We start from the raw sequence: 17,384 nt of genomic DNA on the forward strand, positions 1-17,384 counted from the left end.
GTCAGTATAGCTTATCTCATTTCTGTTTATGGTACTTAATATTAAACGTTTAGTCATAGTTTGCATATGTTACGAACAGTTTTCATTCGTTAAAATTCAATGTTTAAGGTAGACTTTAAGAAATAAAAGAATACAATGTTGCTACAGAAGGTTACGCATTTTCAGTGGACGATCCGTGCAAACAACTGTACAACAAAACCTGCAGTCACTACTGCGTGATATCTCAGGATAAAGCAGAGTGTAGATGCTCTGAAGGATATCGTCTAATGAACAATGAAATCTCCTGCGAAGGTTAGTTCGTTAGGGCCCCGCAAAAAACATGTGGGTAGATAACTCTCCGTCAATCCGTCCGTCCGTCATTTTGCCCGGCCGTCTACAGATTTATCTAATCGCCTGCCTCGAAATGATACTTAACTGTGTTATATGTTTGTATATGGTAACAAATTACGTTTTTCCCCTGATCGATGTTAAATTGCTTGGACAAGATGGCGGTTTGAATTTGTACCCAACACATGAACATTAATGTTTTAAGGGTTTAAATATAATATTAATTTTAAAAGTTTATTGATAATCAAATCACTTTGATTACTTTTCACACATGGTAAGTGTACTGAAAATAAGAACTTTGTACATATTTAATTTGTTACCAATAAAAATGTCTAAGAGCTAACTTTTACTGCATGAATCAAATTGATCCCGGTTGAATTTTTAAATGCCCCTGTCAAATATGCTATCATCCGGGGCCTTAATCACATCCTGAGATGACAATATATATTGGAAATAATTGCAAATATATAGGTCGTAGGTAATGGGATATCTAGTTTCTTTTATTCTATTGTAGAGGTCAACGAATGTGAAGCAACTCCTAACATTTGCGGGAAACATGGCACATGCACCAACTTGGAAGGATCTTTTCAATGTAAATGTCCGTCAGGAACTAGACTTCAAAACGATGGAATCACCTGCTCGGGTATTGTTTGATATTGTTCTCATTACGTTCAATGATAGTCGTTAAAAACTGAGTATTTATGAATCTTGAAGGTACAGTTTAAGGTAAGGAAAAGTTTATCCATGAACATCTAAGTAACATTTTACCAATCGAAATACATTCTTGAACACATATCATTGATAAGCAATACCACATTACGAATTGTACTATCTGTTAACTGTTTAATACAATACATAGGCACAATCTATTTCAATTAGATTAACATGTGTATATACACATTCTGATATGTGGTTTAAATAATCTCTTAGAAATAGTTCGGATATGTCGTGTGAATATAAACACAGTATTAGTCTTGTGCATAAACACCCATTATTGGTCCGGATATATCGTTGTTATCAATGCGCAGTTGTCCTGATATATTTTTGTATCAACACGCATTATTAGTCTTGGTACACCGTGTACATAAACACGCAATATTGGTCCTGATATATTGTGTGCATAAACACGCATTATTAATTTTCATATATTGTGTGCATAAACAGGAATTATTATTTTTCATATATCGTGTATATGATCACACACTATTATTCCTGATACATCGTGTGTAAATGCACGCAGTTTTAGTCCTGATACGTCGTGTATAAAGCACGCAGTTTTAGTCCTGATACGTCGTGCATAAAGCACGCAGTTTTAGTCCTGATACGTCGTGCATAAAGCACGCAGTTTTAGTCCTGATACGTCGTGCATAAAGCACGCAGTTTTAGTCCTGATACGTCGTGCATAAAGCACGCAGTTTTAGTCCTGATACGTCGTGCATAAAGCACGCAGTTTTTGTCCTGATACGTCGTGTATAAAGCACGCAGTTTTAGTCCTGATACGTCGTGTATAAAGCACGCAGTTTTAGTCCTGATACGTCGTTTACATTTACATGTCATGTAGATTCGTCTTTATGGTGTTCTTTCAGAGTGTGATGTATTCCATTATGGTGTCAATTGTTCAAAAGAATGCTGGTGCCTTCACGGGACGTGCGACAGAAAGCAAGGTTATTTAAATGATTTATATTAACTTTTCTGTTTGACGGTGATAAAACACATTCGTGTAACTCGTTTTTTATATTAAAACCAAGTTTTAATTACAAAATGGAATGTTTCTACATTTACTATGTTTTGTACAAAAGTTAACTTGATTTCATGTTATTGCAATATATTTATTGAAATAAAAATGTTTCAGGATGTTTGTGCGATAACGGATGGATGGGAGAAAGCTGTGACATAGACGTTAATGAATGTCGCATTGGAACAAAGCAATGTGAAGGCGTAAACACTGTTTGTATGAACACTCCTGGCGACGCCGTATGCTTCTGTGAAAATGGGTTTGCGAGGAAAGAGACAACATTAGAATGTGAAGGTTAGAATCCTGTTTAGGCAATTGCCCCTTGTCCCTTAACTGATATTATTTTGATTGTTCGACTATTGGGTTTGTACTTGAATTTTTCATTGTATAATTAAACGGACTACATAAATGATGCAGTTTAATTCAAACACTTCTGAATACATGATGAGTGTAACAATAGTTGTGTGTTTTAATAATAATCGGTAATGCATGATGATTGCCACATTAATTAAGTAGAAGAAGAATAAGTAGAAATGATTATGCTTTCATAATTGAAAGTGCAGTTATGGTTGTTGAAGACAAAGATTTTCATATTCAAAAAAATCAATGTTTGTAGATATCAATGAATGCAACGAAAGTGAGATGAAATCCTGTCATCAACGTTGTGTGAACACAATTGGGTCATATAAGTGTGAATGTCACAACGGGTTCATCATTGCGAACGGTCTTTGTAAAGGTATTTACGTTTCGCAAAGGTGTGTGTCATTTACCCACACTAGCTGTTTAACCTGTTTAACAATGCATTTTCAAGCATACTTATATATAATTCTACCTAGCGCCATACATAAAAATTGCCATTTTATGCTCGTCAAACTTCAGACATGCTCTGGCTTTCTGTTTGAGTATTGAACTTCAAAGCTATTTACAGATATAAACGAATGTGAGAAATACAACGACTGTCATCACTCGTGCGAAAATACAATCGGAGGTTATCGGTGCTCGTGCAGAAGGGGATACAAGCTTGATCTATCAGACAGGAGGTCCTGCATACGTATGTCATAGACACCTTTGTGTAGTTTGTAAAAATGTACTTTGAAGCATGTCAATTAAAAATGAACTCGCCTAAAACACACCATATGTTGAGATATTTACTTTTTGTGAATAACAGGATTACCCAATCAAACTGTTAAACAATTTGAATTGCAAAACACCTTAAGAATACCTTGTAATGAATCATTTAATTATTGTAATATAACTTGATTAGCAAATTTCGTACGTTTATAGCTGATGTAGAATGCAATCGAGGAGAAGAAGACAAACATTGCAAAGAAAACCAGCGTTGTTTGATTCTTGACGGTAACCAAACATGTGAATGTTTGCCAGGTTTCGAAACTATGGCCGATATCCATTCCTGCAAAGGTAATATGAAAAATATATTCTAATATCCTTATACAATTGACTATTAAGAGATATCAAGTTGTTTTTATATCAATAAATGTAAACGAGAAGAGACAATAAGTAACTTCAACGGGTCGCCACACGGCACTTAACGCCAGTTGTAGCCAAAGGTTAATATATTCAAGAATGCAGATCCTTTGGAAACACAAAGTACTCAACAATTTGATAAGAAGCAAAAAAGCAATTTTAGTTTGATGGAAACTGCTCTTTGACATCAATGAAAAGTGCAACACCGTAAAATTGTAACTACAGATACTTTTGTTTAATTCAGTCACCAAAGCGAACGTAGTAATACACAATAATTCTTGTTCTCCCCAGACAAAGATGAATGTGAAGCCGATACCAATCCTTGTGAGCAGAGTTGCACAAACACTTATGGCAGTTTTGTTTGTGGCTGTACTACAGGTTTCATATTAGCCAGTGACAAATTCTCGTGCATTGGTTAGTATTTTCAGGTCCCTTTCAGAAGCATTCTCAACTACATAAGTCCGCTTCTGATATGCCTCAATTAAACATTTGGCAAAATCCTTTTATCCAGAATATTTTATTTTTATCTGCATCAGTGTTTAGACAAGTCATTGAAATAAAGGGGCTGTCTCACGTGTTATAAAATAGCGAAAAAAAAAGACAATTGTCGAAAACTGACATAAACTTGGCATTGATGTGTACACACATTGTAACTTAGTATACAATTTATTTAAGTTTAGCAGTTATTTCGTATTTTTCCATTAAAAAGATTACTGGGTATGTCTAACAGGTATAATTCATTCCTTATGCGTGATTTGCTGGTCGGTGTTATCACGTGATATTATCGAGGTAGGTGTATAACTTAATTATGTCACCCATTTATAGTAAGCCGTCGTAGCTCAGTAGATACGACACTGGACTGCAATTTTGGCGACACGGGTTCGAACCTGGTCTCCGACACAATTATTTTTACATTTTGGTACTTTTATGACATCAAAGCGTAATACATTCTATTAAATAATTGTCCTGAGATTCGTTACAGAAAAAAACTTTTTTTGGAGCCAATCTGTGACACAGTCCCTTTAATCCTTTATTGAAACATTAAACCTGCCAAATATCCAGTCATGTATATTATAAAGTCATCGAGACTTTAATTTCTGCCTTCATATTATGATAACACTGATGTGGTTACTTTAATACAATAGTTATTTTACACAGATATAGAACAACAGGTGCCGAATGATTATGATGCGTTTCATTAATAATCAAGTTATAAATAAACTGTACATTTTACGAGTCAGGTATAAATTTATTGTATCATAATCACAAGTATTTATAATATTACGCCATTACTGAAAAACGCCAGTTTGGGGACATCAAACCACGACCTCTACGACGAAAAAATGTGTAAATAATAACAGTTATGTTTTAATCAACTTTCGGAATGTGAAGACCCTTACAACTACGACATTTAATTATGAATACGTGGTTTCCTACTTCGAAAACCGATGATTTAATTGATTATACTCTGAACTTATTAAGTAGACTTAATTAACAGAAGTATGAAATAAGTTAACGTTCCTTCTGCTTTGCTTAAAAACGATTTTGTTTAAACGTCTGCCTCTTAGCGTCAGTTAACTAGTATGTGCATTTTATTTTTACAAGGTTGCGGCAACAGTACCTATGGGGAAAGCTGCTCCTCGCATTGTACATGCAACGTAACTCACACAAAGTTTGTCTCGGAGTTTCAAAGTTGCCAAGCTGAAAACGGACAGTGCACATGTAAAGATGGATGGGAAGGCAAACATTGTGATAAGGATAAAAATGAATGTCTGGACGATTCAATTTGCTCCTCGTTCGACAACGCTGGTTGCCACAACTTGCCTGGAAACTATTCTTGTGACTGTTTGAGAGATTATGAACAAGTAAACGGAACCTGCATTGGGCGTAAGTGAATCACACAACATGTTGTTTTTATATGCTTGTCTTCTATATTATAACTGGATATCTTTAATATGTGTGTTACATCTGTAAACAAAATGCGCTTCGTTTTTCCGTAAATTTATTTATATAAATAAGATTAATAGATTATGCATATTTTAAGGTTAATGTTTATTTTCAGCTCACAACACGACAGAGGTCGTCGTGCCAGGTATGACTTTGTATGTTTGTGCTTTACCTCATGTGTTTGACTAAGAAAAGCTTCGAGGTGTAGTCATAGCCTAGATGTCGTTGTCTATGTCATAGCTGTTGTTACTCAACATGTTCTTCGTGCTAAAACTGGGGTGACAGTCCTTACTTCGTTTCAGATATTCACATCGAAATTAATACACATGATATCATTGACAATGTGCAGAATATGAAGCATGTCTCCTCGTTTCTTTTTTTTTCAAAATATTTGACCCTTTGAAAATGGACGTTCGTATTAATTGTGTATTACATGTGATGTATTTTAAAGGAATATACTTAATAATTATTGTACAATTTTGCATTACAATGAGCCGAAACGTACAAATTAATGGTTGTATTATAATAACAGAAAATCTTATTCTATAGACAGCGCCATGCATATTGAAGTTAAAATTAGTTTCAACTGGACAACGTCTGGTTTTAATATCAACGTGAGCAGCACTTACGAAGAATATAGAAAGGAAGCAGAAAGAATGGTATGTATACTCTTTTATGGCGTTTGATAGTTAATAAAATTATGTTCATGCAATTCGTTCTTTAAAATCAAATGGAATTGGTCTTCACTCGATTAGTTATATAACCATGTAATTAATGCTATGCATATTTTAATAAGCGAGGTTTGTAAAAAAGAATGGAAAAAAAAATGGGTACGACATTGGTTTGGACGTGCGGTCAACCGGTTGTGACAGCTCAATGTCTTAAGTTGAAATTGATGAATTATGATTAAGTTTCGTCTTCAGGTAGCATTGCTAAGGATTGCTTTTGGAGTTTGTGCGGTCTTTGCTACGTCGATGCTACTTAAAATAGAAAAATATTCACGCTGAAGCATTAGGTGTTATTGATTGAGAGTGACGAAACTTGGTACATAAGTAACTTATGTAAAAAGATAATGTGGGACTGATTTTGGGGGTTGTTGGTAGAAGGTCAAGGACGCTGTTTCTAGAATAAAACAACATGTTTGGTCAAATTACTTTAGTTATTATTGTGTTAAGGTAACATTTGTTAATAAAGTGGCTTGGAATTGTTTTAGAGGTCAGAACGGTTAAGGTGAATGTCGCTGTAATAAAGAAAAGAAATGGTTTCTGCTAAATAACTTGAGTGGTGTTGAAACTTGGTGTGAAGATAGCAGATGTGATGACGTAGCAGTGGATTGCATTTAGAAAATAATCAAAGTATATTGATGCTCTTTGTGTTGGAACATAATGTTAACACATACCTTGATTTGCATTTCCCGTTTCTTGAGTATTGATGTAGTATGAAGGTCAAGGTAGATATAACAAAATCTAAAAATATGTTCTCCGTTTACATTAATTCAGAAGAATGATACTTGCTTTACAGCAAATTCATATTCATAAGTAGAACTTTTGAATTTCATTTGAGGCCAATCGGGTCAAGGACAACGTAGTTGATAATACACATAAAAAACATCTCAGTAACTGAGTTAAAAGTAATATGTAGATATATGAAAGCAGTTGCATATGAAATATACAATTGAGTTACATTATGGACAATTTCTATAAAATTGGAAAACACTCTTTGGCTTATTAACTTTAGTTTTGATATCAAGCTTGTTGTGATTAAAACTTGAATGTAGCAAGTTGTAGATAGTATATTTGGAACAAGTTAACAGCTTGTACTTAGATTCTTAAAACTTAAATTTGCCAGATTGCAAAAGTTAAAACCGGTTTTTGTCGAGTTTCTAGGTTTATTTTCATTGTATTGTAGTTGGTGAGTTAGAAAATAAATTATTCAGCCGAAGTACCAAGGATTAGGTTGTTTTGGATTAAGATCATATAGAAGCATTTTATGTTGATCTTATATTTTGTTCCAGTTAAAGCACTACTATAATGAACATTGGAATGCAGAAGTTGATGTCTACATTAAGAACATTTGGTAAAATAAACGCTCTTTATTTGAAGATGCTATTTAAAATGTCGGTAACTTAACATCATAGCTTTGAAGCATTTTATCGCAAGCACATCATTTATCTATTGTTTTACATCACTTTAAGGTCTTGTTCACTACACTACTTATTAATAGTGACATACTCACACAGCATATATCTATTGTCTAACGCCATTCAGGTCTGGTTCAATTCACGGCGTGTTTGTCGTGACATATTCAAAGGAAGATCCTGTCATTGCCCAAGCGTTGTCAGCCGGAACAAGAGAGTTAAACAAAGCTAAACTAACATTCTTTGGGGTGATCGTTTATCCGGACACAGGTACCTCTATTTTTTGCAAGACGGATATTCATTTTTTATTTGAGAAATTGAAAAACAAAGTAATCACTGTTATCTTTTATGGTTACACAGGGATATTAAAATCATCACAATCCTAATTGTTTCTACTTTTTAAAAGTAATTTGCTTTGGTTTAATTTTTTTTGTTACATTTAGTAACATTTCCTGAGTTGTGTGATGTGAATTGCAACCATTGCGTGCTGAAAGATGGAGTTGCCATTTGCAGGTATCACATTTTTTTACCTTTCTTTTTATAAGCTCAGTTCTAAATTTCGAACCAAAAATATGCTAAAAAAAGAGTAACCCCAATGAAAAAGTCATAAAATGTCTTGAACGTCATATATTCACGATATTTCATTATATTATATTTCAGCCCGTTAAAAGGTTTAAACATTTACGTAGGCTTAATGATTTTACACAAATGTAAATGGTACACCAAGGTCCTTAAACAGTCATTTTTAAATGATAATTGTCATGCAAACCACAACAGATACACGAAATTTGTGTAACCCCATAATATTTGTCCACTATATACTAAAACTAGCAGTATTTGAACTTATAATTGTCTTATTCTGTTAGTTTTAATAGTCTAACTACAATGGGTAACCACATGTTCCAGGCACTTGATCTGTAAATGTCATTAAAATTATCATATACTCGCCCAAAAGTGGACTATACCATAGGAAAATGTATTGCTTTATGAAGATGTTCATGTATAGGCTTTTAGTACAATGACTTTAAACAAGTTATATTATCCATGGCAAAACATATTGTTACCGCATTACACACTTTTTAAACATCGTTTCGAAACTAGAATTTTATTTTTTCAGAACTGATCCGAGTGGTATGTGTATACTTATTTTAATCGAATCTGTATTATTGCATTTACTTGTCATCCTTAAACAATGTCACACATGATCCGTGTACTGTTACATACATGGTAACGTCGGGTCGGTTTATTAAAATGTTAAAGCCCTGTATCAGTAATTATATTTACCAAACGAGCTTTGTCTTTATTCCCTCATAAATAGGGTATTGAAATAGTAACTTATTTTGTTAACATTAAATTTATATATAATCCGCCTTTAGACTTGACGCCGGGCTTGGTATTAGGATTTGCTATTGGAGGGGCCGCTCTTTTGATTATACTGATGCTTATTGTTGGTTTTCTTCTTCGACGTTGGATAATTAGACAAATTGAGAAACGACTTTCCGTCAGGTAAGTATAAGTGATGATAAAAAATATTAAACATCGTTCATTAATTCGTCGGATTTGAGAGGGAAATGTCTATGTATGTTAATAGATTCTGCATTTGTTGTAGTTGGCAGTTTGAGTCGATCGATTGATGTTGATTTTAACTTTGTCTGTATAAATTTTATTAATAAATCTAACAAAATAGATTCTTTAAAGCATTCCAATGGTAGCAACTTCTTATAGAATGCGTTTTTATAGACAATTACGTTGTTGATTTTCCGAAAGAGATGTTCCAATCTGTTCGGTTTCGAAGACATTATATGACAATGATACGAAGTTGTTTTCGCTTCAGGGTCGGAGCAACTTCGATGAGTCAAGAAGTAAAGCCGGACGAGAGCACGAACCTTGAAAAAAGTGGGACTGGTAAGTTTTCTGGTAAACGTTAAATCATTTAATTCCAGCAATCGAAACAGGCACAAGTCTAATAGTACTGTTATAAATGTTATACCAAACATCATATAACTGTTTTCATGGTATTTGATTTAAATCAGATAACGCGGTTTTCTGAAATCATAGCATATAGGTCAACTATGATTTCGGTATGATTGACAATAATTTGTTTGTGTTTCAACCATATGAATTCATCGGGGTTTTTTTCAGCCCCCATACCCGAACATCCCGCATGGGAAACAATATTTTCAGCTAGGGAAAAGGTAAGTTTGAGTTTTGTTATTCCCTTGGTATGTTTACAACAACAGTCAAACAGCCTCTTAATTGCCGAAAATAACTACTTGTTCGTATACAGCATTTAAAAAAAAGCAATTCTGCTTTTTAGCATTGAACACGGTTTTTAATGAGAAGGGTGAAGAATATGTCAAGGGATATATAGACATTAACATAGTAATAATTTATAAACACAATTATTATAAATAACATACTATTCAAAACACGACGTTAGATTTTATTTTGAGCTTATGCTTAAAATTAAAACAAAACACCCATTTGACAGTACAATAGTTCTGGATTCATAACTGTACAATATTTTTTTCTTTTTAGGATGATGTGTCATAAACTATTACTTGAACCTTTACGATACTTTGTTTCAGTTCGATGTAGTTCGTAACACACGATGCCCGAAGGAAGCGTGGCAGTAAATGATGTTTACACGTGAATTCCCGACGATGATTGTTTTCATCGTTTTTATTTAGCACCTTTTAACCAGAATATTTTAAGTATCGTGCTGTAGTTTTTAATACACTGAGAGTCTTTTAAACATTTTCACCTCCATATTCTCTCTTTAAATGACTTGTTACTAAAGCTATGTCCATTTTTATTACTTTGAACCAGAAGTTACTCTTAGACTTTTCAAATGCACCCTGCTGTTTACTAAAGTAATTTGTACGTGACTGTTTACAAACGTTTTCACAAATTATGCCGAAAGGGCATTTGGTCAGATACACTAAATGTGCTACAATGATTAAATGAAACTATATTTCGAAAACCAGTGTAATGTTGAAATTATACTCATTTGTAAAGCAGCACCACACTTCCGTTGGCGTTTCATACTTTACCTGGTACACTTGTTAATACGAATCAGAACTACTTACTGAATCGATTTTGTTGGCTGTTCATACTTCACCTTGTAATCGTGTAATAAGAGCAACAGCAACACACTTAATCACTTCCGTTAGCTGTGTACACTTTACATGGTACCTGGTTTTGTTAATGAGAATACCAGCAACACACTAAATCACTTCCGTTAGCTGTTTACACCTTACATGGTACCTGGTTCTATAGCTAATCAGAATTCCAGCAACACCCTTAATCACTTCCCAAAGCTATTTACGCCTTACCTGGTACCTGTTTTTTTAGGTAATTAGAATCACAGCAACATATTTTATCACTTCCGTCTGCTGTTTACACTTGAGCTTGTACTGCTGTTAATCAGAATCGTTATCCACACTAAATCACATCCGTTTGCATATTTTAGCTGCTACTGTTTGTACTTAGGTTTGATTGATTTTGTTTTAATTTTCTATTGCTTTAATTTATTAAATAAAACATGTTCTTATTATCTTTGTGTATAAGTGTTCGTCGTTATTTTTTCCTCAGAGCTATTTTTCTGAATATAATTTGATCACATAATGGTCATATTTTAAAGTGTAATACGTGGAGTACGTATTTTTAGTATTACACTACATTAATCACATATGTTGCTATTTATGTGTTATCCAACGTTTCATAATGACTGTTACATCTCTAGCTGGTAATAAATCAACAGGAATTGAAAAACAATGATGGTCACACGATACACAATCGCGGAAAAACAAAGACTTAATGCCTAACGGCTTTTCATTGGCTGGCTACACCACGTGACGCTTAATTCAGAAATTGACCTATCGACGAAGAAACACTAAAGGGAACCAAATGATTGAACCTACACCATTGTAAACTACATAAATCTGCGTATGTCCCATAACATATAATTTATATTAAATAACCCTATATAGTTTCGTTCTGAAATAGAAATTCGTTCTCCTAAATCTATTATTGTTTCAACCCGCGAGATACAATTATCAACACAAAAGGTATTTCAAAAGAAACAAGCGCATGTCAATGATACTCGAAATATATAATTAATACATGGTAAGCATCGACATGTCTATTCTGATACAGCAATGTCAAACATTATTGAAATAATTATTTGTAACTTATTAATCTTATACCATTTGTATATTGAAGTGTATCATCGAACTGCCTGTATACAACTGGATTTAGCGTGTGTTTATGTATGACTGATGATGATGATGATGATGATGATGATGATGATGATGATGATGACGATACTGATGATGACGACGTTGATGATGATGATGATGATGATGATGATGATGATGATGATGATGATGATGATGATGATGATGATGATGATGATGAAACAGTATGGTAGAATGAATGTACTAACTGAGAAGGCGAAAGCTCACAAATCGGATTTTTCTGAAACAAAAAAAGCGCTTAGTCGTAGAAAGTATTATAATTCAAACAAGCTTCACACTGCCATAAATATAAAAGGTAAATTATAACAGAATGAGTGTAAAAACAACGTTGAAACCATGTAGACTGCTAGCTTGACAGCTATACTGCTCATGACCCTGCTGCTGTGACCCAAACTGGCCGCACGAGGTCAAAATGCTCTGTATCCTTCTTGGGATGGTTTCCGTGCCTCCCTTACCTCTTCTTTGAGTCAGTTGCCTCGACCTCCACCAACCAGCCTGATTACAAGACCGAAGAAGAAGAGGGCCACGAAACCTGCCCCTCCCTGGTCAGTGCAAGATATCTCAAAGACAATCCCGTACTCTGCAACCTGAAGATAAAAACCTTGAATAAATTATCATGCAGGAATCATACTATTATGAATCCCGGCGCCAAAACGAATTATCCGTTGCGATGATTAAATTATGCGTGTGTGATATGATATTTTTGAAATTAGAAAGAAAACGTTACAATGATTATTTGCCATCGTGATATTCATAAGTGAAAGCTGAGACACAAACTACCCTTTTCATGAAAGTATTACGACTAGGAGGCTTTCTAGACTGGCCCTGGATTTGTACATACATTCTATATTTGACAATTCAAAACGAACGTTTGTTTCGAACGCATACCGAATTTCAGATGATGTATACGTATCCAAAGACTTTAATAATGTAATTGATAGGGTTACATTACAGATTAAAGTGTGCAGTAATTGTGGCTTGGTTGTTAGTGACTATACGGGACCTTTACGTTAACGTCGAAATGCTTTTGGTCCAATGTCGGATGAACAATCGCGACTGTGCATAATATTGATTGGCAGTCGGCTGGATTTTTATTTTCGATATAGCGGACAGATTGGCCAAATAATTCATTATTCGATAAATATAAGGATATTGCAAACTTCAGAACATAACTTGTGGTAGTTAGTATCTAGTTAGTAGGAACTGTTAAAAAACTCACTTAAAGATACACAAGATACACAAATTGCGAGGCTTAGGAATCAAATAAAAAAGGAAATGTAATATTTATTTCGTTTATAACTTCCTTTTCCAACAAACTGACTAGCACATATTTGTCAAATTGTCAACAAACAATAAAAAAGAAACATTAGATAAACTTTGTTGGAAGTTTATGTAAAGTCAAGTAGCTAAATAGTCAACGCATCATGATGACTCACAGTAAATAAGCAAAAAACTCATTCTTTGCAATGGCCCACATATCTTTAAATACAAAAGTACATTCACGGCTCACTGCGTCAAATCGGAGTATAGCGTATATACAATCAGTGTCATGAATATTGATATAACTTATTTATCTTAGATGTTTCAAAGAGACCAAATCTTGTCCACTTCTTTGGACGCCATGATATTGGCATGCATTTTATATATCGATGATGTAAGTATATTTAGTAGGTAGTAAAGGTACCTACATAGACAAATCTTACTGTAAATGGCCGACTATGTGTGATACCCATGTTCAATATCATGAAATGGGACATCTTATGATGATAATGAAGTCATTTAAATTGACATCTATCGACTCAAAACGCTCAGTAGTGCAAAAATACAATTCAAGTTACGTTACACTTGCATGGCAATTAATTTATCATCTGAACGAAAGATTTGTTTTTTCAAAAATTATTTAGTTAGTCTTTGCAAAGTATACACCACTGGTTAAACAGTGTTAAGGGTACACTTTCAATGACATTATAACGTCAGCTCTAAATTGGGTCTTGCTTTATTTAAAAACGTTATTGAATATAGTGATACTGCCTTGAAATTTGGCTAAAAAGAGACAGCGATTTTGTCCGCAAATCTCGTTGCGATTGTCATTTGTATAGCCGATTGTGGGTTTCTCCAAAACTATAAAAACTATAAAAACAAACAGAGAAATTTACGTATTGTAAGCAATAAGCAAAGGAAACTGTATATTTGGTGAGAAACGTGCTTAACGAAACAGGATATGCAAAGTAAAACAATAATATGTCGTACAACTCTGTTACATGTAGAAGAACAGTGATAACATTCAATTTTTGTCTTTGCCTGAACCTACCACTAATCCAACTAGTCAAGTAATCTTGACATCTTCGAAAGAAACATAAAAAGGTCTTCAGAGTGTTAATAAAAATAACGAATACACTCAATTTCTTTTTGGTCTCCCAGTATTATTACCGACACGTTTGACAATTTTAGCCAGCATTCACCAGTGAAGATATTTTTATATTTGATTAAAGATTGTTGTCTTGCAGGGTCGTGTCTCGATTGTTGTGCCTTTAAATTCTGCATGTAGTATTCACTGTTTGATCATAAACTTATTTTCTTAATAAATGTTTACCCTTTTGTCTCATCTCAGTATCTAAACAGTAAGACCTGTACGAACAGCGTGAAAAAGATGGACAAGAATAAACAATTCATTGGAAACTACTAGGACAAGCCCGCTAGCTGATCATTTCAAGACTATTTGGTGGGAATTGACTGTTGATGCTCTTAGTAAAAACATGTTTGCTTTTGTTAAGAATGAAGAGTGGACGGGAAGCTCGGAAGCAAATCAGAAACGTAGCTGCTGAAACATGTTTGTTTAATTATCAATAGGTTTGTTATGTCAATGTTTTTTCTCCGTCTTTCTAGTCTAAAAGATTGAAAAGTTGGTACCTTTCAAGATAATACGTATTTAAATTTAAAGGCACCTGTTCTATACGGGTTAATATGACATATTCGAGATATCACAACATTTCCAGGGCCAAATTTCACCATCCCATCTACGTTACAAGCCTTTGGTCGCTAAGCTTTTAACATGAACTTTAGATTTCTTATAAAAGCAATTTTCGTACGAAGTTACCGATACACGCGTTGTCTTTTTCAAATCGTACACCGACAATTTGCGGCCATTGATAATCTTTGTTTAATAAATTCAATTTGAATATCTTATGATAATATATGACGTTTTCAAGTGATAAACATCAGATAAACAAACCACTCCGTTCTGAAAATATACACTTTAAGTAGTATAATAAAATGTTTGATTTATTGTCCGGGATGAGGAAGTTACATCATTCAATAATATGAACGAAAACAAGATTGGTATATATTTGATAAAGAATTGGTATTGGCTAAGTCGCTCCGATATGTTCCGAATATTTTACATAAGCGTGTATGTATGAACCAACAAAAACTACGGGAATCAAATAACCTATGTTTGACTACTCTTTTGAGTCTAATGGTTTTGTTTTAGACGTTGACTGGAAATTTACATCGAAAAGATACCATAATTTAAACACTTTAATTCTAAAGAAGCTAGTATTAATGTGTATATATGTATCTAACTACTTCTTAATAAAAAAATCAATACAAACATCTGTAAAATGTTAGCTTATGACATCAATGCAGAAAAAAATAATATTTGTGCTTCTTGATCGATTCGAACTTTTACCTTAAAACCCTTAGAACATTTGTATTCCTGTGTTTATCAAAATAGACTCAATCAATTAAATTGAGGTTTAAGTTGAGTTGTTCATTTTGGGGTTGCTACCTCGACGGCACAATACTTGAAATCAAACACGCACTAACCAACGGACACAATACCTCAAGACAACACACGTTAAACAAGCATCATAATACCGCCACTGGTATTTGTTTAATTGGCAAACAATCGGTACTGGAACGGGAAGACATACAAAAACAAATATTTGTAATATATATTGACGTTTTGAACAACGTTTTTGTGCGCTCATGGACCGTTTTGTGTGTTTCTTTTTAACCATTGACTACTGTCCATACTGCTTGGCTAGTTGGATTGGTGGATTCAGTTACTGTGAATTCAGGAGTGTTATCACTAAAAGTGACAGAGGTGTGACACTTATTATTGTGTTATTTTGCATATTCTTGAGTCCATTTATCGACAAAAACTCGCCGTATATACAGTTGTCCTTGCAGATTGGTTAAAATACATTAAAGCGACCGTCATGAAATGTATGGTCTTAAAGTGTTAGGAAATGACTATCAGATCAAAAGTTAAATTAAGGTACTTTTTCGTTGCTTCATTTCAGCCAAAGTGCAAAGCAGCATCATAATATACCATAACGTTTTACACATAGCAGGTCTCGATTTAGCTTCTGTCTCGAAAGTTTATCTATTAGAATGTGGTTAGTGTTCTCGTTGTATTTTAACTCAGTTTTTATTTCATCAGTTTGAGATACTTGGCAGAATATAACGCTTTTTTTTAAATTCTTATCCTTTTTTCGATCAAGTGTTTGAATAATTACTTTGCAATTGTAGCTTTATCAATCCGGGCACTAGTAAATCAAACGTTTTTATTGCATTTCATAAAATAACTACTTAAATTGTTTGTTTTTTTGCTCATGAGAGCGGTTAAGTTTTATAGCTTGTCACTTCAAACACTTTATATATTCTCTAAATGTGTTTAGAACATGGATTTAACCAATAAACGGCTATTTTCGGAGCGGTTTGTCTATATAGATTATTTCATACCATATTTGCCTACGTCATTGATATAAAATACATACCAATATGTTGGCGTCAAAGGGCTATAACGTGTATGATATTCAGCCTCCAATAATCGGATATTCCATTATCAATATTAATGACAATTGAATAATATATGCGCAGGATTTTTATATATTCATAACCCTAGCTACAGCACATTCACAATTAAGTTCAATAACAGACATTTGACCGAAATAACAAATCTCAAATTTACGTGAAGGTCCCCTATAGCTACTTACACCCAGTCCCTATTTACAGTACATACTATTTTGTTGCGGAACCCGTCAATGACCTTTGTTTTAAAGTTTTTAAACGTGTATACATCATTCAAAGTTCCCAATGCTTTCAAAACAAACGTTCGTCGTGTAACATCGAACAAAACAGTGGACACAGTACAAGGGCCAGGGTCTTCTGAGCCTTATTTTCTCGTAAAAATACCGCAACCATGACTCTTGACCTACTTAACTAAAAAATCAATAGGGGTTGTCATGTCAAACCTCCGTACCAATGTATGATGACCTTATGTAAAAGCTTCCTCCAGGTATTTATGGGAAAGTTTGGTCTACCGACAAACTGACAATGTGCATATACCCACGTTTCCTAGAAGGGTGGCATAAATACATGAACATGTAAAGAGCGCAATTTATTTTATATCTAGTTGTAAGAAGCATTTTTGAAATCACCTACCAAATCATTTTTTTTATATAATTGCTAAGCTAATTCAATGTCATGT

The 17,384-nt window shown here is 33.9% G+C and overlaps 1 protein-coding gene across 1 annotated transcript in view; it reads left to right on the forward strand.

Annotated features, from left to right (window-relative positions):
* The window catches only part of LOC128214705 (uncharacterized), a 41,908-nt gene extending 30,721 nt beyond the window's left edge, over positions 1 to 11,187 (forward strand). The window contains exons 46-64 of the mRNA XM_052921327.1: positions 166 to 291; positions 842 to 970; positions 1,914 to 1,991; positions 2,180 to 2,356; positions 2,679 to 2,798; positions 2,991 to 3,113; positions 3,347 to 3,481; positions 3,839 to 3,961; positions 5,153 to 5,434; positions 5,610 to 5,639; positions 6,044 to 6,153; positions 7,509 to 7,570; positions 7,762 to 7,901; positions 8,075 to 8,144; positions 8,749 to 8,762; positions 9,008 to 9,137; positions 9,466 to 9,536; positions 9,774 to 9,826; positions 10,220 to 11,187. Of these exons, the coding sequence (XP_052777287.1) occupies positions 166 to 291; positions 842 to 970; positions 1,914 to 1,991; positions 2,180 to 2,356; positions 2,679 to 2,798; positions 2,991 to 3,113; positions 3,347 to 3,481; positions 3,839 to 3,961; positions 5,153 to 5,434; positions 5,610 to 5,639; positions 6,044 to 6,153; positions 7,509 to 7,570; positions 7,762 to 7,901; positions 8,075 to 8,144; positions 8,749 to 8,762; positions 9,008 to 9,137; positions 9,466 to 9,536; positions 9,774 to 9,826; positions 10,220 to 10,267 (2,021 nt within the window). The 3' untranslated portion in view covers positions 10,268 to 11,187. The remainder of the gene's footprint in view (positions 1 to 165; positions 292 to 841; positions 971 to 1,913; positions 1,992 to 2,179; positions 2,357 to 2,678; positions 2,799 to 2,990; positions 3,114 to 3,346; positions 3,482 to 3,838; positions 3,962 to 5,152; positions 5,435 to 5,609; positions 5,640 to 6,043; positions 6,154 to 7,508; positions 7,571 to 7,761; positions 7,902 to 8,074; positions 8,145 to 8,748; positions 8,763 to 9,007; positions 9,138 to 9,465; positions 9,537 to 9,773; positions 9,827 to 10,219) is intronic.
* Positions 11,188 to 17,384: the final 6,197 nt, after the last annotated feature.

The sequence above is a fragment of the Mya arenaria genome, chromosome 13 (assembly GCF_026914265.1).
Source record: "Mya arenaria isolate MELC-2E11 chromosome 13, ASM2691426v1".
NCBI classification, from domain to species: domain Eukaryota; kingdom Metazoa; phylum Mollusca; class Bivalvia; order Myida; family Myidae; genus Mya; species Mya arenaria.